Source organism: Ips typographus, linkage group LG3 (genome assembly GCF_016097725.1).
Source record: "Ips typographus isolate SLU linkage group LG3, UJ_Ityp_2.0, whole genome shotgun sequence".
Classification (NCBI taxonomy): Eukaryota; Metazoa; Arthropoda; class Insecta; order Coleoptera; family Curculionidae; genus Ips; species Ips typographus.
The window spans coordinates 5,727,438-5,751,901 of NC_138424.1; the positions used below are offsets into that span (position 1 = coordinate 5,727,438).

At 36.4% G+C, this 24,464-nt stretch overlaps 5 protein-coding genes across 14 annotated transcripts; 4 read left to right on the forward strand and 1 right to left on the reverse strand.

Annotated features, from left to right (window-relative positions):
- The first annotated feature begins 1,160 nt into the window (after positions 1–1,160).
- LOC145727007 (putative sulfoacetate transporter SauU) lies at positions 1,161–5,717 on the forward strand. Its single transcript, XM_081976382.1, has 9 exons — positions 1,161–1,336; positions 2,944–3,096; positions 3,148–3,385; positions 4,063–4,283; positions 4,434–4,632; positions 4,691–4,818; positions 4,872–5,084; positions 5,143–5,340; positions 5,393–5,717. The coding sequence occupies exons 2-9, from the start codon at positions 2,952–2,954 to the stop codon at positions 5,578–5,580; spliced, it is 1,530 nt and encodes a 509-aa protein (XP_081832508.1). The 5' UTR covers positions 1,161–1,336; positions 2,944–2,951; the 3' UTR covers positions 5,581–5,717.
- A 167-nt stretch (positions 5,718–5,884) lies between these two features.
- On the forward strand, positions 5,885–6,676 carry LOC145727033 (uncharacterized). Of its 3 annotated transcripts, none has more exons than XM_081976417.1 (3): positions 5,885–6,129; positions 6,177–6,352; positions 6,407–6,676. In XM_081976417.1, exons 1-3 carry the CDS (start codon positions 5,978–5,980, stop codon positions 6,580–6,582), a joined length of 504 nt encoding a protein of 167 aa, XP_081832543.1. In that variant the 5' UTR covers positions 5,885–5,977; the 3' UTR covers positions 6,583–6,676. The 3 variants fall into 3 exon arrangements, with proteins under 3 accessions (XP_081832543.1, XP_081832544.1, XP_081832542.1); XM_081976418.1 differs by having other exon boundaries at positions 5,887–6,105; positions 6,177–6,358; XM_081976416.1 differs by having other exon boundaries at positions 5,892–6,129; positions 6,177–6,358.
- dsh (Segment polarity protein dishevelled) lies at positions 6,610–19,302 on the reverse strand. 8 transcript variants are annotated; one of them, XM_081976375.1, is made up of 13 exons: positions 18,874–19,301; positions 17,492–17,561; positions 16,842–17,035; positions 16,609–16,771; positions 16,386–16,555; positions 16,199–16,327; positions 16,049–16,143; positions 15,859–15,990; positions 15,484–15,749; positions 12,187–12,394; positions 10,235–10,444; positions 7,762–7,820; positions 6,610–7,590 (listed from the first exon to the last, which is right to left on the reverse strand). In XM_081976375.1, exons 1-12 carry the CDS (start codon positions 19,032–19,034, stop codon positions 7,804–7,806), a joined length of 1,815 nt encoding a protein of 604 aa, XP_081832501.1. In that variant the 5' UTR covers positions 19,035–19,301; the 3' UTR covers positions 6,610–7,590; positions 7,762–7,803. The 8 variants fall into 8 exon arrangements, 7 of the variants coding, with proteins under 7 accessions (XP_081832501.1, XP_081832500.1, XP_081832497.1 ...); XM_081976374.1 differs by having other exon boundaries at positions 6,610–7,595; positions 18,874–19,300; XM_081976371.1 differs by lacking the exon at positions 7,762–7,820.
- On the forward strand, positions 12,869–14,708 carry LOC145725881 (protein FAM200B-like). The gene is made up of 4 exons (XM_081974797.1): positions 12,869–13,004; positions 13,169–13,369; positions 13,505–13,738; positions 14,464–14,708. Exons 1-4 carry the CDS (start codon positions 12,977–12,979, stop codon positions 14,706–14,708), a joined length of 708 nt encoding a protein of 235 aa, XP_081830923.1. The 5' UTR covers positions 12,869–12,976.
- A 101-nt stretch (positions 19,303–19,403) lies between the features above and the next one.
- On the forward strand, positions 19,404–21,873 carry Eaf (ELL-associated factor). The gene is made up of 7 exons (XM_081976395.1): positions 19,404–19,750; positions 19,810–19,944; positions 20,072–20,164; positions 20,698–20,868; positions 20,921–21,188; positions 21,246–21,431; positions 21,486–21,873. Exons 2-7 carry the CDS (start codon positions 19,848–19,850, stop codon positions 21,658–21,660), a joined length of 990 nt encoding a protein of 329 aa, XP_081832521.1. The 5' UTR covers positions 19,404–19,750; positions 19,810–19,847; the 3' UTR covers positions 21,661–21,873.
- Positions 21,874–24,464: the final 2,591 nt, after the last annotated feature.

Sequence of the window (24,464 nt, forward strand, 5' to 3'; positions counted from 1 at the left end):
CAATCTCTAGCTTTGGCAGCCTGTGTCAAAGTCACGTGTGATACAGAATGGACTATTCAAGGCTAGTTTTATATTTATAAATTTGTAAATCTATTAAAAACATATAAGTTAATCAATCATGATTAGTGGCGGTAGCAGACAAGAAACCAATTCGGAAGTTTGTTTTGTTATTAAATCGTTATCAGCCTCTTTGATCTAGCGTGACTGCGCATTTTATATCTTGCTACCACCGAAACCACCTGTTATTAATATAGTTTTGACGTATAAAATTTTTGTTATTATTTTATTAAGCAAAATTTCCTAAAATAACTAAAACTGCGCATCCGTTTAGTCGTGATACGCACTTTTCTTTCACCTTTAAGGTGGGGTAAAACCACTTTAACCGCAAAACGACCACACAATGAATTCTGTAGAATTCGTCGGTGACAAAATACTAATTATTGTATAATTTTATATAGTAAGTTGTTTGGTCTTCATGGACCAGTTATTGCGACCCTGAAAATGGTTGTTTTGCTCTTAAAAACGTCATAAGTACGGATTTAGCATCTTTGTTGTAAATGCCAACACAGTGGGTAGTTCATGATTGGTCAAAAAAGCAGCTTTCAGTTGCTACTCTTTTTTGACCAATCACAAACCTTAGACAGTGCTGTGATTTGCGCAAATGCTGCACATGTGACCTTATCATTCAACCGAACAATGAGTCACGTGATTCCGACATCCGACCTAATCCTACTGTCAAATGACGTCACGAATACAGGACAATTTCCTGGTAAATTATCACGACCCTGAATTTAATTAATGCAACCAAGACGTTGTAATGCAATTAAGTAAATTAAGATGGTACTTATCGTCATATTAAATATTTTCTGTTCAAATTACTACCGTGTTTCCTTTCCTTGAAAATCACTCATCACATTGTTTTATTATCTACAGATCATTAGCGGTACCCGTAGTACCAAAAAATGAACCATTTTCTTAGAGCAACTTTCGACCTATTTCCTTGACAGTGGATATAGTCCAATCGCTTAAAAAAACGCATTTTGTAGAACAATAGTAATATTTAACAATCGGCCAATTTTTCAAGGTTCACCCGGTATTCCTTTTTTCAATTGTGGGGTGGGGGGACAGGCCGACCTGCCCGAACAAAATCCAAGATCTAATAATTGAGTTCTGGTTCTTGGTAAATGGTGCCGGGAACCCGTTTTCGTTCTGAAGTAGACACGAGAGACGCGCTTTTTTTTGGCGGTTTCCGGGTGATTTCAGGGTGGGTTCCTTGCATTTTGTTTTGGCAAAATTCAGTGACACATTTAAAAAATAAAGAAGGAAAAAAATTAAGGTAAGTTGTTTTTTTTTTGTCTTATGGTTATTTTAGTAGCTTTAACATTCAAAGTTAAAATAATAAGTGCTGGTTGCACTCTGTATAAATATCAAAAATTGTAACATTTTTTCGCCTACTACAAAAAATAAAAATTGTTAAAACTTTGCTGCACAGAGTGTGTTTGTCTTACAAATTTTAAAACTTATTGATTTTAGTACTTTCCAGTTGGAAAAATAACAGATTATTTAACTTTCACTCTGTATATAGGTAAGTCTTTTGTGTCATTAAATGTCAACACAGCAAAAAACAGCCTACAATCAGTTTTTTGGTCCCACTTTTTATCTCTAACAATATCATATAAAAACGATTTATTTAAAGTTAGATCTTTGATAGGTTAAGGTAGATAACAGAAGCCCAGTTTTCAATAATTTACTAATCAATAAGATTGGACATTTTTTGATCTAGCATGCATTTTCCTTTGGGATTATCCAGTTAAGTAACGCAACATTAAACCATATCTGGACAGGACTAAAAATAATTTTTTACAGTCATTTTCCGCCTTTGAAACTATCGAAAAAAACTAGTTTTTAATTATATTCTACAATAACCGCATCTCTGCATACATTTAAACTTTCAGTTTTTCTGAATATTGTACTAAATTACTCTGACTGGTGTAGGCATAATAATATGCAAGATTTTGCTTCAGCATGCAATAAAATAACTCTTCATAACTTTACAAATCTACATAATAGCATGTAGAGTAGATTTCAATGTCAACAGGTCATTTAATGACCACTCACTTCTAATTTAATATCCGCTTTGATAAAATATAAAAGTAATACAACTGAATTACATTAATTAGGTGCTAGATTAAACAAATTTGGTTGACTATCGAAAGTAAATTAATTTTATGTAAACGATCGTGAACTTGACTTACTCAATTATTATTACCGGATTAATGTTCGCCAATCACGTAATCAATCAATCAAAGCACAACAATGCAGATTATTTAACAGTTCTTATTTGATATGTGAGAATTTCCAATGTCTCATTTAAAGAAGTGCCAGTACCCGGTAAAAAATCTAACCGCAAATGATTTTGGTTAAAAGCGGAAAATACATTAATCGCTTTATAAGTTACGCTATAATTAGCAAAAGCAGAAAAAATAATGCATATATAGGTGTAACAGAGCAATGACTGTGTAGATTTTAATGACTGAATGTGAATGGAAAAACATGTGCGAGAATGTCAGCCTTAATATTATCCTAAGTTTTTGCGTGAAAAATGACAGGAAAAATACATTTGGCGGTCATGTACAGGGTGTCCTATTAATAGGTCTGTTCGCAGAGGCAATCCCTGACTGGTTTCCAACTCAGAAACAGTAAATGTCAAGTCTCATTGTTTGAAAGCTCACGTGACTATGACGTTTTCTAACTTGTGGCCAATGGATGTGTCTATTTCTCTGATTACTAGTTGGAGATTCTCTCTGCGAACAGACCTAATATACCGACAAAGTTACTTCATACACATTTGTCATGTGTCAGAGTTTGCCGGATGTGGCGTCATTTGACAGTTCTGATGAGGTTTGTTCGTTTCATGATGTGACTTTTTCTCTATTATAACAGCAAAAATTATGATGTTGGAACTACGTAAAAAATTGGCCTTTTTGTACCCCACCTACGTTTTGGCCATAGTGTCCATAGGTTACGTCCTGGGTGAATTGGGACATTACCTGATTGGAGTTACTAGCAAAGCCATTGCTACCGACTTACATTACGGTAAGACTTATTTACATGTAAACATAGCTACTACTGAAGACATTTTTCCAGGAGACATCACTTGTCAACTCAATAATAGCGAACTGTATTTAAGCGACTTACCGGTGGTTTGTTCTGACGCGAACAATTCTGACACTTGTACGTCCCTGAATATTGACGGGGAACCATATTGCGAGTGGACCTACAACGGTTTAGGGCTGGACTATCAAATACTGGCGGGGCCCAGCTTTATTGCCGTGTTCACGGTCGTCGGAGTCGTTATGGGTTTCCTGGCAGATAAATTCAACAGGTTAGTATACGGAAAGTTGCTAAAATCAGTCTTGTTCCGGATAAAAACAGCAAATTATAAGGTGTGTTCGCAGAACGAATCTCCAACTAATAATCAGAGAAATATGTCCAGCTATTGGCCATTACCCTTAAAATGTCAATGTCACGTGAGCATTCAACCAATAAAAGCCAACAATTTCCGATTTTTTAGTTGGAAACCAGTTTGAAATTGCCTCTACTAACAGACCTATAAGACGCACGTGAATAACAATACGAACGATTGATTCTTTTGTAATCAACTGTCAAATTGCGTTACATTCGCTTCGTTTCATCGATTTAATTCAAGCTGAATGCGGTTCAAAAATTTACAGCTGATTAACGCAGGAACGCGATTTATTTCAGAATGTTTTGTTCCGCAAGAATAATTTAAAGACATTTATTAAATAATTATGAGTACGACCCTGTCCACGTGCCCTAGCAGAGCGTACGTTTTTACGACGTCATCTGACATTTGGTTAGATGACTAATGAAACTTCACAATGACGTAATTTGACAGTTGGTTAAATTATAATTTTGAAAATTGCGTCATCGTGACGTCACATTCGCTCCAGATGGAGCGGCAAAACGAATGCAGCCATAACTTGCTGTTTTCCATTGGCAAGTGGATAAATTGCTAATTTTTGTATTAACTTACAATAGGGTGCGAATGTTGGCCGTTGCGACTGTCGTGTTCTCGGTGGCCATTATTCTGAGCGGCAGCGTCAAAGAGTACTGGCACCTGGTGGTGCTCAGAATGGTAATGGCGGCGGGAGAGTCGGCTTGCAACCCCCTGAGCACCGGGATACTGTCCGATATATTTCCTGAAGAGAAACGAGCTTTGGTGATGTCCGTTTTCAATTGGGGCATCTACGGTGGTTACGGTAAAACACTTTTGTTAAACGCCATACGCCATTTTGTTTTTCTGGAAGTTTGACAGAAGAATTTGTAACAGTCATCTGTCAATTACAATAGTTAAAACAATGAACTGAGTTGATATAGTACTGGAGAGTTTTCAACAAGCTTTTTTTTAGGTATCGCGTTTCCAGTTGGAAGGTATGTGCCACCACTGAACGCTTGGGGTTTAGGCTGGCGCGTTTGTTACTACGCCGCTGGTATTATAGCCCTGATTTTTGCGTTTTTGACTTACTTTACGCTGAAAGAACCAGAACGTCAATCGATTGGCGAGGATGCGGCCCAATCAAACCCCGACGCAAAAAAAGTCACCATCTGGTAAATATTTGCTTTTCAATGGTGCGTTTAAAATGACCCAAGATCTAATTTGCGTAAGGACCGTAATGAAAGAACCAAGAATCATAATGTTGTGCCTCGCCGCCTCCGTAAGACACTGCGGAGGAATGTGTTTTGCCTACAACTGCGATTTGTATTATCAACTGTATTTTCCTGATTATGATTTAGGTTGGTAGCTGATGTCACAGCCATTTTGATTAACCAGTAGGAAAACGTTTTAGGTTGGTGGTTGTTTGCTGTGACCATTGTGATTGGTAGTATTGGAGTGGTAGCAGGTGGAGTAGTATCGGACAAGTTTGTAGCCAAAATGGGTGTCAGATCAAGAGTGATCATTCTGGCATTAAGCCAAATCATCGCCACCCCCTTCGCTTTTGGCAGCGTCTACTGCGAACCAGTTGGTGCTATGGTCAGTTTAGGGTTCTCCTATTTTTTCGGTCGGTTATTTAGTATTTCTCTTTCATCGTGAAAAAAACTGGAAATTTGATTTTACAGCTGAAATGTGGTTTGGGATTTTGTTCGCCATTTTAGTGGAAATTGTACCGTTGCACGTGCGCTCCACGACTGTAGGCATTTTTCTGTTCGTCATGAACAATATCGGGGGAAATCTTCCTATTGCAGTGGAGCCCGTATCCAAATCCATAGGCTACAGGGAGAGTCTATACATATTTTATGTGGCCTTTTACCTAATAAGTAATAAATCTCTATCACGCAATAGTGACATACTAAACGGTGCAATTTACAGGCTCAATCATGTTCTTGTTTACCGTATTTCTAATGCCGGGTAGTCCAGAAGCAGCTTCACAACCTGCAAAAGAATTAACTGGAGTAGACAATTCAATGTTTACCACTCGCGATGAACATGCCTTACCCACTATTACGTCACTAGTGAGGAATAACAAACGCACTGACACTGAGAACAGCAGACTGTAAACATAAATCTTTTGGACGTTACGATATAGTGATTGTATATAATTTACACTTGTACATACAAGTTTCTTTTGTAATTTAGACTGGTTATAAGTCTAAAAGTTTTTGTATTGTTAAAAATATAGAAATATTAATCTTCGTTTGAATTTATTCTTTAATAATCCATTCACTATTCGAAAGGGCATATAAAATACTACATCCCTATACCAATTGACATCATTGAACAACTTGTAAAGTTGCCACTGTTGTTATTTACAGACGTAACTGTCAAAATGACGTCATATAGGTCAACTATTTTGATTAATGTCCATTGTCAACCTAAGCTAAACGTCACAATGGACTTTTTTAGACAATCCCAGGATGTGCAACAATCTCGGCCTCATTATACAAAAAACATATAATGGAAATAAAATCCTGTGCCGTGTACAAATCCAAAGGCAACGTGACAACATTGAAAACGTACATCTGTGACGAAAACGAGGTGTGTTGTGAAAATGATAATGGGTGCTGCCCCCTTCGTACTGCCAGGTACTACGAGACTTGGGGTTTCTGGTAGGTAGAGTTACAATCGAAGCAATCTTACAAAATTCGGTGGATAGGATTTTCGTGTTTGGGGTGGTACTGGCTTGCTATTTGTTATGTTGGTACTGTAAAAAACTGGAAAAAAACCGGCAAAACAGGAGGGTTGATTTACGCAATAGAGGCAATGAAGTTTTACCTTCGCGTACTGCTGGAGGAGTGGATCGTTTGTTGGAAGCATTGATTCTCAACTATCGTAGCCGTTAGTTGCAAATGTTTTCAAAAAAACATTATTAATAAAAAATTATAGGCTTGACGAATCAAACTGACCTTATCCAGAATTTGGATCACACTAAAGTTGAAGCGTCTCCACCCACCTACGATGAGGCTTTGCACATGCCCGGACCTAGTCAAAGCAGTGTTGCCATCACTGTTTTTGAAATTGACAGCATTCCCAGTTACGACGAGGCAATTGTGAAATTGTGACCACAGGGAAAAAAAAAACAAAATTCGGACGTTTTAACTTATATTTTGAGTACTTTCTGTATAATTTAACATAAAAATTATTTCAGTCACACAACATATTATTTTTGGTTACATTGATTCCCTGTATTTTCCACGAAACATTATAATATAATAATTACGCTGACGACTAGCTCTGGATTCATTTTAACGACCAGGCCGAGTGTTTCAAGGGAAATTATTATTCAAATTTCTTAGGGGGTGTCTATATTCAATCGATGCGTAAACACACTCCCAAAAATTGTCAACAAATTTGCACGGTTGCTGCAATCGAAATAAAAATATACCCTGTTCTTAGCATTAATTTGTATCTCTACCTTTAGTTAACATGCTCTAATAAATGCTTTAAATAATACTTGCGTCCATCTTAGTAGAAGGGAAACATGGTTTATCAACTAGTGAAAAACCTGACCTAAAAGACATAAATATATACAGTACGGCTCTAGCTAAGTAGTCTGAAGAAAATTGCAACTGAACTATCACAAAATAAGAATTATAAGCTAATGTGCCACATATACAGGATAGCTAACTATTCCCCCTGTATACGCGTCTAATAATAAAGCTAACGAGTTAATTTAGGGAAAACTTTAAAAAGAAGCACCTAGATTTTATGATTGGCAGTGGTAGTATCAAAAAACCCTTAAAACCGTTTTAAAGCCTTTTGTCGAAATATAGTCCAACCAAACTTGAAAAAAAAAACAATGTAGAATCAATGACACTATTAATATTAATAATTTATAGTAATAAAGAATTGCTACCCTATGATCGGTATGTCGCCTACATTAGCGAACCTGTACATATAACGTGTTTAAAATAATATACACCCTATAAAGCCAATATAAAAGTGTTTTCTAAAAAATGTTTTTTTTTTCTTTTTATGGTATACTTGAATCGATCTTCGTGACTTCGCTTATTTCAATCCGCTACAGTTCCTTCTTACGTTTGAGTAAACTGGTAGCTCACGAGTCCCATCTGATCTACAAATAAGGTACTATGTGCATTAGGTGTATAGCAAAATAAATGGATGCAATTAGTGATGCCATTTTGACTGACAATCACTAAAAGCAACCAAAACATGCACTATCCTTTGACAATGAGACTGTGTTTAAGGAACCAAAAAAATCAAAGTACTACAGCACTTACCTTGAAAACAAGCAAATATAGTGTCAAAGGGGAAAATTGCGCTTAGAGGTAACTTAAAACTGCAATAAAAATTCAAATTAGTGACGAACAAAATTAGGAAAAACCCAAATTAATCACAAAAAAAACAAACACAAAATTTAACCGTTACATGGTTATAACAAACGCAAGTCATAAAAATGTGTGTGTGACGCTCTGTAAATATGTTACGGCTAAACTAAAATATGCAAAAAAAATATAAAGCTTCAATAATATGATTTATTAATATACATGCTCCATGCACAGTTCTCTTACTAAAAATCTTACGGTATATTTTCGTCTATATAAGGGTAAAGCAATCAAAGATATAACTTACAAAACGATATATACAAATTACAATTTTTGTTGATTTTAAGAATTTATCTCTTAAAGCTTGGTTAAACCAACATTTTTGTTTTGATAAGTAGAACTTATGAATTGCACTTTTGGAGTTTTGAATTTGCAAGGACCAAAAATTACTAATTATCATAATCGTTATGATACAGTGCATTCTAATTAAAACGTACCATCCTGACGTATTCAAGAAGTGTACAAAAACCTGCATAACCTATTTTTATAGCTATTAATGTAACTGGATTATTATGCGATTTATAATAGTCGTGGACATGTCCGAAACGGTGTTACATCGCTAATAATCGAGTTACATTCAAAGCTTTATCGTATCATTGGCAACGGCGATGCGAAAACAAAATCAACCAAATTGTATGTCATTTAATTTTTGTTATCCGCATTAAAATCATGCAAAATTTAGATATTCCTGATAATATATTGGTTGTAGCCAACACTATAAAGTTGAACTTGCTTCCGGAAAAATTGAAAGTCCAGTATGAGGAAGAATATGAACAGTTTTTGTGTGGCAAAACCAAGTACAAGTTCGAGGTGCAGAAGAAACGGTGTTGCTAGCATATTTTGCAAAACTCGCTGCAGAATATTCTGCTTCGTCCTTATGGCCAAAATATTCCATGTTTCGAGCGACCTTAGAATTGAAGGAAAGAGTGGAAATCGACAAATACGGCGCTTTAATGCGTTTTATCAAGAAGAAAGACGTCTGATATAGAGCAAAAAAATCAAAGGTATTTACAAGAGAACAAATCAACGAATTTGTACGTTCTGCTCCAGACAAGGAGTTTTTGATGTTAAAGTGGCCTTTCTAATTGGAATTGAAGGAGCCTGCCTAACCAATTAATCAAGATGACCACGGAAGATGTTGACGTTTTAGAGGACAAGTTGATTGTTACTATTCCCGACTCCAAAACCCACAAGAAACGTACGTTCGCGATAGTATCTGAGGGCAAGTCAATCCTGTGCTTTTATTTAAAAAGTATGCAATGTTAAGGCCAGGCTACGTTACTCACCGAAGATTGTTTTTATCATATAGAAAAGGAAAATGTACAGTACAGCCCTGCGGCATTAATTTCTTCGCTAAACTACCTAAAAAAATAGCTGAGTATCTTTCACTTAAAAATCCTAATATGTATACTGGTCACTGCGTTAGAAGATCTTCGGCAAATTTTCTTGTTAATGCTGGAGGGGATATATTGGATTTACAAGAACTTGGTGGATGGGAATCAACAAAGGTTGCTAGAGGGTATCTAGAAGAAAGTGTGTCCAAGAAAGTTTCCATTGTTCGCAAAATTCAAATCGGCGATGTCTCCGGCAGTGGATTAAGCCCTAGGGAATCGGATGATTAATCAGCCTTCAGAAGACATAAATATGATCGTGGACTCCAAAGGCAGTGGAGTATGTGAAAACTGTCAAAACATTCTTTTGAATATTCATGAAAAGTCGTTTTATGAAGGAATTAGTACATTTATGATGTTGATAATTATTAATAAAGATTTCATATAAAATCGTTTTAATCTTCAATGATACGATAAAATATTTAAACATGACAGTTCTTGGTGCAGGAACGCGCTGTATAACTCCCTGTTTGCTTTGGAACTTTATAGTAGAGCAAATTCTATATAACTTTGAACTATCATTCAAAATTTAGTGACGTAAAAGTCTATGCACAATTTACTTTTTAAAACGGATTTGGCGTAAAGTTTTTGTCTTTTAATTTAAAATATTGCAATTTAATAGTATAACGGTGGAGCTGTCCTTATTAGAAGAAATCGATGAAATAAAATGTCGATTATATAATTTTAAATAAATTCACACATCTTGATAAAAAGACCAAATTTTGGTTATCCTGCTCGTCATGCATTATTTAAAAAAAAAAAACATATTTAAAGCTATTTTTAATTTGTGAATACTTCTGCAAAACAAAATTTAAAGCAAAAGCAATCAACAGAGACAGTCCAGTCAATTATCAACCAGCTGAACCGCCTCCGGACCTCAAAAACTACTAACGGCAACAACTAAAACCTGAACTACATCACATCGACAAACATCTCACACGGGTTGCCCATAGCGATTTTAAAAGACTGTCTACTACCGGCTATATCTTTAGTGCCGCCCCCGGCCGCCACTTGGGTGCCGCTGCTTCGTTCCGAGCCGTTGCTGCTGCCGTTTCCGTTGCCGCTAGTGCCGCCTCCGTGATTCGGTTGTCCCGATCTCGGGCCCAACGACGTCAGATCCGAGTCGCTAGCGCTGCTATGTCCCGCTCCGTTATCTTTCAAGGGATCAGAGCCGTTTGAACTGCCCCCTATAAGATCAAATAAAAGTTTTCTTCACTCAGGATTGTGACGTATGTTTATATAAATAGTAATTCAATATTGCAATGCAAAATAGTGTTCCCCACAAAACATGAATGTCTGCTATCTATCTCTATTTCTTTGTCAGTTTAAATGGAAATTTGACTACACAGCAGGGGAAAATCACCTGCATACATATTATGTACTGATGCTTTGTCATAGTTGTCCTTCCCAATGAAATCTTATTGACATTTGTTATGCATGTCTAGTTGTAGCAGATCGACACTAAAAATTTGTTAATTTTGCCTTTGTTACGATTGACTGTCTTCACTGTAACAGATGCAAAAGAAGTCCTCATGTGCAGCATCTATTCGTGGTTTGGGATTGGTCAAGAAAAAGCAGCAAGCTGAAAGCTGCTTGTTTTGACCAATCATCCACTATTTTGTATGTACGCTAATGCTGCACATGTAGACTTGGCCTAAAAATAGCCATGAAAAGTGGTGGATTTTAAACTTAGAGGAAAGCGAGAAGAGAGACTTTTTGAGAATTGAAATCTAAACTGCTCGTTACGTCAACCAAACGATATTTTGAAGAAAAAAAATTGATACGGTTTACACAATTATAAAACCTGATGTATTGGCTTATTGCTGGTGTGGGAATCATAATACAGTTCAGACAAGATTTTGTACATCAGCAATAAGCTAATTAATCAAGGCTCATAACAATGCAAAAGTACAACAAAATTACACAGGATGATATTTCACAATAAAACAGTCTGGAACAGATAGAAATATGTAAAAAAATAAGAACAAGAGTACACAAATAAACAATTAACCTTACTAATAAGCTTTGTAACACAAAATGCACAAAAAAAGGAACTAAAACAAAAACAACCATACAGAACAAAGTTTTATTTACAACCGTTGGCAAAAAAAAGAAAATAAGTGAAATGCATGCAAAATCAACTTAACAAAACCTAAAAACTAAAGGAGACATTTAACATAATAGTAATTTAAAAAAATAAAATAAACAATGGCACTACAAGCGAGTCTTTTTAGGTTTAGTGTAGGTCAATTTACTGGAGAGGAACTTTACTACTTATAGCCGAACTTTAGTAACCGATTCGGCCTAAACATATCTCAACTTAACTTTTAAATTAATTAAAGAAACAAACAGTAACAGTTGCGAGTATTATGGTAATTGCTATTTCTGGTGCGCACAAGTTGTGTGTTATAGGAACCATTTTAATCACCAGTTCAGTACTATACTACATGTTGTAGTTAAACGGTTAGATAACGCCCATCCCGAATCTCTCGCTTTAAGACGATTGTATGAGAAGGACATCTGAAACAAACAGAGTTACCTATTCTGATTTATCGTCGTGACTTTGATCTACATACCTAATTTTTCTACTATTGTGTTTTTCGGTTTGTAAAGGTCGCTTTGTGTAGCACTTATGGATTTTTTTAACTACGTTTACCACTGATTTTACGTTTAAAATGATAGGAAGGATTTCACCATACCGGGATAAACTAGATACGACAAGCGGATAAATTACAATGACATGCCAAATGCAACACCTAATTATTATTAATAAATCCCTAAAGGTTAGAAAATCACAATTTCCGTATTCTGAAACATATGGCAACAAAAACCTAATTTAATAAAAATAAATAAATTGCGACGCTATACAACACGAAATAAAGTCCAGAGTAGTTACTACATATGGTCTACAGAAGCACATCGAACTTACCGCTTCCGCTGAGCACGCTTTCCTCCTTATTGTACCCGTACACTGTGTTTTCGCTGTAGAAGGGCATCGGCATGTACTCCAACGGGTTGTAGGTGCCGCTGTAGGGCATGTAGTTGGTCACGTTGGGCAGAGGACCGACACTGTCTGTGTCGCCTTGCAGTTTCAGGTTGCTCATGGCGGAGCACAGATCGCCAAATATGTAGTAACACTGAAAAATTGTTCAAATTATCAAATCAAGTAAATTGTGAGAGAAGTTCCTCCAACAAAGAGACTTTAGCCAGCTGGGAAAATTGCCAGAAGCCGTTAAATGCTACTGAAAACCTTCCAAACATTGCCAAAAGCTTCAACAAGTACCTTAAATCTTCCAAGGTTTTAAAATTGCCAGAAGCCACTAAAAACAAAGTTTGACGTCAACAACATCGTGTGGTAATGAAAAAAATATAGGAAATCAATGAAAGGAAGAGAAAACCATGAGAATTCAATGGACCAGAGAAAGATGGTGACAAACAAAGTGACATCTGTCAGTCCGCCTAATTCAGAGGTTACCAAAGTGGTCCAGGTGGAACCCCAAGGGTCCACGGCAGACCCAAAGGGGGTCTACGTTAGCGTAACAAAAACATGGGGGTTCACAATTTGTAGGTGGCGGTCCGCAACGCTTGCTCAGGCGTGCAAGGGAACGAAATACGACTTGTGTGTGCTTGCAATCTCGCATGAACTTGTTTGATTCTTCACCAATATAAGTACGAATAACGAAGATAAACGTTACTCATTTGTTTCTGGAGTTGAATTGATGTTAGTGTTTGCCGGTGTCGAGAAAAGTAAGTTCTTTGCCTATTTGTTATAATTTAAATTTTATGGATTGTTCATTTATTTTACAATTTTTAGGTAGGTTAAGTAGGTACTTGATTTTGTACAGTTTGTCGGGATCAGTTACTATTTTCATAAATTCTACTTGTCTTTACATATTTTTTTTTATTTACAGGTAAACTGATACGAAACATGGCTGAATCTAAGAAAAAATGTCGACAGTACAGTGTCGATTATTTAAAATTTGGTTTCCTTCCATCAAAAACAGACAAGCGAGTGCCCATATGCCTTTTATGCAACAAAGTTTTGAGCAATGACTCTATGAAACCATCGAAGCTCGAAGATCATCTAAGAAGGTGTCATCCTGATAAAATAGGTAGAGATTTGAAACATTTTCAAACATTGAAGGAAAAATATGAAAAGAAATCAACCCTCCAGAGTATGTTCGCTTCAACGTCTGAAAGTAACGATGATGACTTGCGGGCATCTTACAATATCTCATTACTTATAGCAAAATCTGGAAAACCACACACCATTGGAGAACAGTTAATTTTACCCGCTGTTGAAGAGGTTTTAAAAACTGTTCTGCACAAATCTTCATTTGACATACTCAAAAGAATTCCTTTGAGTAACAACACTGTACAAAGACGTATTGATGAAATGAGCTCTGATATTGAACGTTTCTTGTGTACTTATCTACAAAAAACTCATTTTTCTATTCAACTGGACGAGTCAACTTTACCTGGTAATGAAGCATTATTATTGACATATGTTCGATTTGTTATGAACGAAGAAATTCACGAAAAGCTACTATTTGCAAAAACTTTGAAGACGGACACTAAAGGTGAATCAATAATTAATGTCCTGAGTGATTTTTTTTAAGAAAAGTCGATTCCAATCACAAACGTTATGTCGGTGGCAACAGACTCCTGCCATGGTCAGGCAATATCGTGGGTTTGTAAGTTATCTTACAAGAAGTAACTGCAATTCACTGTGTCATCCACCGACAACACCTAGTAGCTAAAAATTTGAGTGATAGATTGCATCAATCGCTTTAATTTGTGATTAATGCAATTAACAAAATAAAAAGCAATGCATTGAATACGCGTTTATTTGCCCAACTGGTTGCGAAAGGTGCATGTTTAACAAGATTTTACGCACTTTTTGAATCAGTTTTAGAAGATCACGATTTAAAAAAGAAACTGATCAATTTAAAACCAGACATCGCATATTTGACAGATTTGTTCCACAAGTTAGTTTGTTGACAAGGGGACAACCTCAATTTAATAAAAACCAAGAGTGTAATTTCAGCTTTTCTTGGAAAATTGAAATTTATGAGGCAAAATATTAGTCGGCGAGAATTTTCCCAGTTTTCAAATTTGTCACAGGTAGAATGCCTTGATGAGAATATTCAGACATAGGTCCAACATTTAATTGCGCTGCATGATGACTTTAAAATCAGATTTGAAGATATTTTGGCTATGGAAATACCACCATGGATCATAAATCCATTTGATGAAACTGAAGTGGGGAATGTGATATTACAAGAGGAGCTACTCGATCTTAGCACTAATGAGGAGCTGAAGGTGAAATTTAAAAGAGGGTATCAAACATTTTGGCTGCAGGATACCCGAAAAATATCCTGGACCGTGGGGAATTGCGAGAAAGCTTTTGGTGGCGTTTCCCTCGTCATATCTAGTCGAAAAAAGTTTTAGTGTCGTTACAAACCTTTTAACAAAAAAAAGAAGCAGACTGAATATCACAGAACGGGGAGATTTGCGGTTAGTCCTAACAAAACTGAAGCCAAACATTGATAATTTGCTTTCAATCCATCAAGTACATCCCTCCCATTAAACTTGATGACTATTTTGTGTTTGCCATTGCAGATGTAAAAGTTACGTTATGTTTTTATTTTTATTAATAGAATAAATACAACACAAGAAAATACACAATTTTTTTCTTTTTATTTTTACCACTCCTACGGGAGTTTTCTGAATAAAGTAAGTAAGAATTAATTCGTTAACTGCTGCTAACTGTGAGTACATGTCAAAAAGTAAACTATACTTTTGTTCCACTCACAGCACAAAATCAATTAATTAATTGACCAATTAATTTGGGAACCTCTGGTCTAGACCATTGATTTCTAATGCATCTTCTTATCATTGGGAACATCTCTTATTGCCACCAACTTAATTTTCATACAAATAATATTGTTTTATTGATGTTGCACATGGAATTTGTAACATAAAATACCAATATATGACTGAATAGAACTAACTCATTATTTTAGCCTAAATGGTAGGAATGCAAGAAAATTTAGTTAAGTAATGGATGGAAAAGGTAAAAAAAACTGAATTCGAGCTTTAAACCGACAAATTTCCACTGAAACTTCAGGGTGGCTCAAAAAAGCCAAAAATTTTGTTTGACTTTAACGCCATTTAGCGGCCAAACTCAATTTAAAAAATTTTTGTAATGACGTTGTAAACTGACCTGTTCGGAAAATGTTATCTTGTTAACGGTGTGTCGAATAAAACCGGCTTTCAACAGATTAGAGGCGTACTTTCGCGCATCTCTCCTCTCCTGGAAACCCTCCACGTGTGCCAATAACCAGTCAATCATATCAGTCCCAATGAAAGCATTGGGAATGGTGATTTTCAGCCACATTCGATCGCGAATCTCCAGGCCGCTGTCGGGCCGTTGCATCGCCTGCACTATTTCCGACATCGGCGAGTTTATCGTTAGCGGTTCGGCTAAATCTAAAACACTTTCAGTAAAGTAACTGAAATCTAACTACCATTGAAAAAAGAAGCCATAAAGGTTAAAACAAAAAGTGCTAAACTGGAAGCTGCGGTGCATAATACCTACCGGAACCGAGAAGACACTCACGTTCATTGGCTGGAATCGTGCTCGCTATAGAAGTGCTGGAAACTGTGGAGCTGCTTGGAGGTCTGGCTACTGGATCGCCACGGACTGCTGCCGTGTGAGCCACCCAGGCACCTTACATTTACAAAAAAACTAGTAAAAACCTTTTCACTGAATAAAAAAACGTATTTACCAGGGTCTATAGGCCGCACTGGCTCAGTTCTAGGGATTGTAAAGTACCCCTTTGGATTTGGATCCCAACATTTGGCCACCACAAGTTTAATTGGTCTAAATCAGTAAAATTTCAGTTTGGTCTACTTTCTTGTTAGTTAACTCTTCTTACCCAGGCTTTTGCACTACCTCTCTCAACACTTTAACAGCCTCATCATTGGACATGTTTTCGAAATTAACATCATTCACTTGTAAAATCATATCACCAGGTTCTATTCGGCCATCTAAAGCTACCGCCCCCCTAAATACCGCACACAAATATATTACCAAACAAAAAATGACTAAGACAAACTCCCTACCCTTTCATTATGGACCCAACGTAAATCCCACCGTCCCCACCCTTATTGCTCTGTCCCACTATTGATATGCCCAGAAAGTTGACAGTGTCCATATTCAAAGTTACAGTGATTATGTTCAAAGACATGGTAGAGTCAGTTATGCTGGAATACGAACTTGTGCGAGACATTGCCTGAAAAATAAGACTCTCTTTTCCATTCGAATGGAGCAAACTGAAATATTTACTTGGATTCGTTGCTTTCGCCGTCTTTGTGGCCTTTTACGACCGGCCACGTGCAACCGGCTTACGCTAGAACATTCTGATAGAGCCGTATGACGTCCGGTCGTTTCTGACTGAAAACTGGTGGTTTCTATGTCTGAACTCACTATGGAAGCAGTTTCATACACCCTAAATAATGTTATCTTATGGTTAAATACCGACAAATACATAGTTTTATTTAATTTGTTTCCAAACTTACCTTGGTAAATGACCATTAATTCTGGAAGAGTATTTATGGTGTCTTCTACCCTGTCTAGAACTGATAATGGACTCTGTGTCCGTACAAACAGATTCGGCGGCTTGCGGAGGCAAACGGGATTCACCCACATGAGATACGCTGTCCGTGCATTGTGAGCCCCCATCGGATTGATTTGAGCCTTCAGCAGACACAAGCTACCCAAAGTAGACAAATAAAGTTTCTTTCTATGAGTTTTACCTGCTGTAAGGCTAAGGCAACTAATCTTGCATTATATAAAACTAATAAGATTTCAAAATTAAGAAAAGATTTGAAATTATATCTATGAAATCTTATAATGAACAAAATTTTGTGTGGCATTTGTTAATAATACTCACTAAGCTAAAGTACATCAGGGCCAATGTCAACAGATAGAAATGTAAATAACCAATATTTAAATTACATACCCTGATAACCTTACTAGCAGGTTATCCAAGGAGATTCTAAACCCAAATTCACTGATAAATAAAAATATTGCATATAGTAAGTTTATTGATTCTTTCCTTCAACATCAGGTTTTGCCTTTAATTTAATTTAGTTTTTTTGCACATTGTTAAACAAGGGGTAAAGTTTTTTATTCCAAAATTTATTGGAATGCTAGAACAGCTACTTACCCAACTTACTACTCTGCCATTGAAACATGGAAGATGGGCAGTGTCTTCAACAATTTCTTCTTTGACAACTCTGCAATAATAATAATACCTAGTTCAAATTTACTAAATAAAAAAAATAGAAGAATAGGTACTATGGTTGTTTTTTGTTTTAGGGAAACACAAATATTAAGTAAATACATAAATCAAGTTTTAGTCAGTTTTTCTATAGGTATGTCTGATTACTGAATTGTAGTGTTATAATCAGTCAGTTGGTAATATGCATCAAGGAATTTCTTTGGATTCATTCTATATTATAAATTTACAAAGAAGCCAGATTTACACCACTACAGTACTATATTACTTTGAAAAATCTTTAATAATTTAATTTCTTAATTCTTTTGTTAAAGGTGTTTTTGAAGAATTTTTATTACACAAATTTAATTTGTAAAGTTTGGATTTTAGAGAAATTGTTGACAATTAAACACCTATTTTTAAGACTAATGGGTACCAAAATTTAGCAATGAAAATAAAATAAAGTGATAATCCTGCAAACCTTTAGTAATCTAATCTAATGTTAAGCCCAAAGTTAAGCTTCTTCTAGGTTTTTCTACCTTTTGGGTATTTCCTAAGCTTTGCCAACACAGGTAAACAGATGGAAAAGCAAACCCCCTATTATAAAAAAAAGTATAAAAACTTAGAATTATACATAGAAATTAGTGACCCAAAATACACATACATATCACCTGTGTCCTCATTTGACATAAAGTGGTCATGTGACCAATTGTTAAATGACATCATTTTGACCCACTGACACATGTCACTTAACAAATTTAGTTCCATCTTTGCTTAAATCATTTGATTTGCAACAGTTCTCTTTTTGTCTTAACTTTTCTTAATACAAACAAGTAAATAAAGAAAATATGCCTAAACAGAACAAATTCAGGTGGTTTAAAATCAATGTGATCTTATTCAATACTCAATAAAAATCAAATGACCCCTAAAATATTGATTATTGAGCCTTTTATGACTACAATTTTGGATACAAAAAGGTCTGGGTGAAATGTCAAAATTAACAGCAAGAGAAATAGTGATTAGTGAGTATCAGAGACAGGTCGGCTAGATTATATTCATATCACTTTAGTGAAAACTAAACAAACTACTTGAAAAACATCAAAAATCTGAAACTAAAGTTAAAAAGCATAGCCCTGAAATATCAGATAAAAGTATACATTTCTACTCAGTGTACTGTCAAGAAGAATGCTCATGATGTTTACATTTTTACATTGCACTCTGTTGCACAGACTACTGCCTCCAAATTTAGGAAAACTAGTTCTGGGTAATTACGGAAGGACTTTAATCAATAGCTCATTAGATTAAACGTAAAACTAGAACAAGATACTCACCCAAAATCGTCGTCCATTGACTTGAAGAAAAACTTATAATTAGGTCTATTGAGCACATTTTTAAAGTCCGCTAGAGTCACTTTATCGGGCGAAATGGGTATTTTCACTAAGTAGGGAGTCTCCTCGTCGTCGATGTGATAAATTACTTTTGTTTCTTCCATTTTTCGGGCTTAAATCATCTAAAAAACCATCACTGAAAGTCGAACAATACACTTTCCCATAACACGGCGGCCATTTTGCTTTAAATTTTCCTTTTCTTCATCCCCACCCTTCTAGGGCCGCCATTGTGGTTCAATGCTCCCATTGTAATTGTACTTTTTGTTTGGTTTTGTGGGCTCCAGTCTTTTAAGGGTTGTTACCAAAAATTAGCTAAAGACAAGTTTTTACTGGCAAAATTTTTAGCATAGATTGGTTTTTAGAAAAATACTATGGTGTGGATTTTTTAATTTATAATGTACAGATCACTGTAATACCGGTAACATCATTTCAGTTTAGTCATAGGCGTAGTGTAGTGTGTTGTGTCAGTACTGTCAGTGTCACAGATTACAGTCAGTGTTGAATCTAGCAGTTGAACAGTTCTAGCGAACAAAAAACACTGAAAAGTTTTAAAACTGTATTTTTTACACTTTTTTGTTGGTGCTGCAGTGAAATTAGAAGCGTTAGCTCAGAAAGTGTGCAATTCTTGTAATAAAATTTGGTAACGACGACCCTGAGTAGTTCAAATACTCACCAGTCCGCCAAACGTCAAAAAGTGGGACACAAAAATATTTCTGAAATTTTTTTGATTTGTATGAGTTTAATTCCTATGGCTGGCAGGATGTAAGTGATTTTTGAGTGGAAAAAATCGAATTTGCCCAAAGCTTATCGCAACTGCAAGGTAATACCAACTTTTAAGGTTAAGTGCTTCTAGTACATCACAGAACCCTTTCATTGCAGCCCCTAAACCATAAAGGAATGCAATAATTGGCAAAAATATGGCAGAGCGACTGCGGTTAGGAACTGAAGAAAGGGTATTAAAAATAGGACAGAGCTTTACTAATCCAAAGTCGAAAGCTTTTCACACAGTCAGGTGTAAGTACACACTGTCCTAGATTTCTAGTATTTTAAGAAATTTCATTTAAAACCCATATTTTATTGGACTTTGTCCAGAAGTTCATGCAGTTTATGTGCGCCAGTTAAGAGTTCAATTTTATTTTAGATGATTTTAAGCCAGCATCTGTGGATACAAATAAGAAAGCCACCCTCGATGTAGGAGACAATCACCAAGTAACTGTTACAGTTCCTCATTTAGGTATGTGATAATTTTAAAGTACTTGTCTAACATAATATTTGTACCAATTAAAGTAATCTCTAATCTCAGTAATCATTAATGATTTCCAAGATTTATTGTAGCAATTCTCATAAAAACTTGTAGTTTCTAACAATTAACACCACATCACATTCTGAGCTACTAGAGATGGTAATTTTGCTCACTATAGTGGTTCTCTAAAAAACAAAAAATTTAGTCTAATACTGTTTGTAATATGTTCAGTTAAATTTAGAACAAATGGTGTAAAAACCTTCTCAAATTTTACTGTTAAAAGCTATAAAAACTGTTTAGTAGTGTAGATTTTGGTTAAGAAAAAGCAGCAAACTAAAAGCTGTTTTTTTGAGAAATCACGAACTACCTACTGTACTTTTACTTTGCACATGTAGTTAAGTTTTGACTGTGATGACTGAGCACCTGACCTGTCACAGTCAAATCACAATTTAGCTTAAAAGACCTTATTAAATTACAATGAATAAAAATACAAATGTTTTACTGAAATATGTCAATGTTTGTAGATGGTGCTGGCACAACTCAAACAGTATTCAAAGGGTCCCAAAGACCTTACACTAAAGAGTGTGTTTTGATCATTGACCGGGTAACTGGCGAAATTACTCTGGAGAAATTAGCCTGTAATATTCAAGTGAAAAAAACCAGGAGTGAAATTAACAAGGCTGCTTTATCACAAGGTAAGCTATAGTTTAAATTTTGAGGCAATTGGTTAAGATGGGAGGTTTGCAGAAAGAGGGTCAGCCAATGAGAGAAGCGGAAATGGTGGAAGTAATGCACAACGGTCGGGCACTTCTCCTGTACCTAATGTGGTGGCGCATCGTGTTTCTAGTAAAACGCGCGTCACCACAAGCAGTCGCCGTCCGGATCGGCCTATTACCCAGTTAATGCCCAAACATTCACCATTGAGAGTCAGTCCCAGCCATCCCTCGCCCAGTGGGGGTATTAATAATCAAAGAAGCCCTGGGAGATCTAGAGAAATGTTTACTGCATCCAATGAGTGAGTGAATTTCATTGAGAAACTAAACAGTGTAAACCATGATACATTTTTGTTCAGGTCGCATAATTCCAATAGTAGTACACTTGCCAGCCTTCCTATGATTGGAATGGATGATTTTACCGATCCAGCGCCACCCCCTAGTCGATTGGCGGCTCCACCTCCTCCCGCTACTAACGGCAAAAGTCTATCTCCGTTGTCTGATCATAGTGACAATGAAAATCAAGTAGGAACTATGAGCGATAGGTAAGTTTGAATGGGTGTTATTTGGGAGATTATTAATGAATGTGGGTCCTGCAGCTCCAGCTCAAGTAGCGATAGCGACTCAGATAGCGATTCGCCTGATAACGTCAAAATAAAGAACGGACACGCAAACGTGCCATCTCCTGTCGCCGCTACCAAAGTGAACCGAAACGATTTGGCCACTTTGGATGAGGATCTGTGCCTGTCAGAATCGGGGTCTGATTCGGATTAGTCAGTTTCAACAACGTGATTTATGGGATCGATAAAAATAATATTCTCTTGTACGTGTTAAATGTTGTATTCGCGGACAAAACATCAGTATCGGTATGTGCATATATCGCACGTATCGGTAGGAACAACCTAGAGTAATTTTTTGCTATAATATATTACATGGAGTTATTGTACATTATTTTCCAGAAATAAATCTGAATTCTAAAAAACACAATGGCAGCATTCACTTTAAAGGCTGAACTACTTGCACAAAAATCATTGTTTTTTTCCCAGTAAATTGCCTTTCAAAGATGGTCCTAATAATCTCATACTTAACAGTTGGTCTTCGTTCAGCGACTTCTGAGTTTTGTGTCACATCCCTTATATCAGTTCATTAGCCAAACATCGAATAAAAATGCGTTTTTAATGCTACTAACAACCTTCTAAAAGGTGCCAGAGGTCTCTACAAGTGTGTTAAGCCTTCGCAAACATGTTTTAAATTGTCAGATGCCTCTACAACCATTTTGGAAGTGCCAGAGCTCTTAATAATACTGCAAACCTTCTAAAAGGTCCCAGAAACTTCTACAAGTGTCTTAAACTTTCCCAGACTTGTTTTTTAAATTGTTAGAAGCCTCTAGGGCTGTTCTGAATGCGTCAAAGTCCTCTAAATGCTACTGAGAACTTTCTGAAACGTTCCAGAGCTCTCAAACTTTCCCAGGACTGTTTTAATTTGTCAGAGGCCTCTAGGACCATTTTGAAGGTTCCATCGACCTTTAACTGCTATTGACAACCTTCTAAAAGGTGCCAGAGGTCTCTACAAGTGTGTTAAACCTTCGCAGACATGTTTTAAATTGTTAAATGCCTCTACAACCATTTTTAAAAGTGCCAGAGCTCTTAATAATACTGCAAACCTTCTAATAGGTCTCAGAAGCTTCTACAAGTGTCTTAAACTTTCCCAGACTTCTTTTTTAAATTGTTAAAAGCCTCTAGGGCTGTTCTGAATGCGTCAAAGAGTTTTAAATGCTACTGAGAACTTTCTGAAACGTTCCAGAGCTCTTGAACTTTCACAGGACTGTTTTAATTTGCCATAGACCTCTAGGACCATTTTGAAAGTTCCATCGACCTCTAACTGCTATTGACAACCTTCTAAAAGGTGCCAGAGGTCTCTACAAGTGTGTTAAACCTTCGCAGACATGTTTTACACTGTTAAATGCCTCTACAACCATTTTGAAAGTGCCAGAGCTCTTAATAATACTGCAAACCTTCTAATAGGTCTCAGAAGCTTCTACAAGTGTCTTAAACTTTCCCAGACTTGTTTTTTAAATTGTTAAAAGCCTCTAGGGCTGTTCTGAATGCGTCAAAGATCTTTAAATGCTACTGAGAACTTTCTGAAACGTTCCAGAGCTCTTGAACTTTCCCAGGACTGTTTTAATTTGCCAGAGACCTCTAGGACCATTTTGAAAGTTCCATCGACCTCTAACTGCTATTGACAACCTTCTCAAAGGTGCCAGAGGTCTCTACAAGTGTGTTAAACCTTCGCGGACATGTTTTAAATTGTCAGATGCCTCTACAACCATTTTGAAAGTGCCAGAGCTCTTAATAATACTGCAAACCTTCTAAAAGGTCCCAGAAGCTTCTACAAGTGTCTTAAACTTTCCCAGACTTGTTTTTTAAATTGTTAGAAGCCTCTAGGGCTGTTCTGAATGCGTCAAAGATCTTTAAATGCTACTGAGAACTTTCTGAAACGTTCCAGAGCTCTTGAACTTTCCCAGGACTGTTTTAATTTGCCAGAGACCTCTAGGACCATTTTGAAGGTTCCATCGACCTTTAACTGCTATTGACAACCTTCTAAAAGGTGCCAGAGGTCTCTACAAGTGTGTTAAACCTTCGCAGACATGTTTTAAATTGTTAAATGCCTCTACAACCATTTTTAAAAGTGCCAGAGCTCTTAATAATACTGCAAACCTTCTAATAGGTCTCAGAAGCTTCTACAAGTGTCTTAAACTTTCCCAGACTTGTTTTTTAAATTGTTAGAAGCCTCTAGGGCTGTTCTGAATGCGCCAAAGACCTCTAAATACTACTGAGAACTTTCTGAAACGTTCCAGAGCTCTTGAACTTTCCCAGGACTGTTTTAATTTGCCAGAGGCCTCTGGGACCATTTTGAAAGTTCCATCGACCTCTAACTGCTATTGACAACCTTCTAAAAGGTGCCAGAGGTCTCTATAAGTGTGTTAAACCTTCGCAGACATGTTTTAAATTGTCAGATGCCTCTACAACCATTTTGGAAGTACCAGAGCTCTTAATAATACTGCAAACCTTCTAAAAGGTCCCAGAAGCTTCTACAAGTGTCTTAAACTTTCCCAGACTTGTTTTTTAAATTGTTAGAAGCCTCTAGGGCTGTTCTGAATGCGTCAAAGATCTTTAAATGCTACTGAGAACTTTCTGAAACGTTCCAGAGCTCTTGAACTTTCCCAGGACTGTTTTAATTTGCCAGAGACCTCTAGGACCATTTTGAAGGTTCCATCGACCTTTAACTGCTATTGACAACCTTCTAAAAGGTGCCAGAGGTCTCTACAAGTGTGTTAAACCTTCGCAGACATGTTTTAAATTGTTAAATGCCTCTACAACCATTTTTAAAAGTGCCAGAGCTCTTAATAATACTGCAAACCTTCTAATAGGTCTCAGAAGCTTCTACAAGTGTCTTAAACTTTCCCAGACTTGTTTTTTAAATTGTTAAAAGCCTCTAGGGCTGTTCTGAATGCGTCAAAGATCTTTAAATGCTACTGAGAACTTTCTGAAACGTTCCAGAGCTCTTGAACTTTCCCA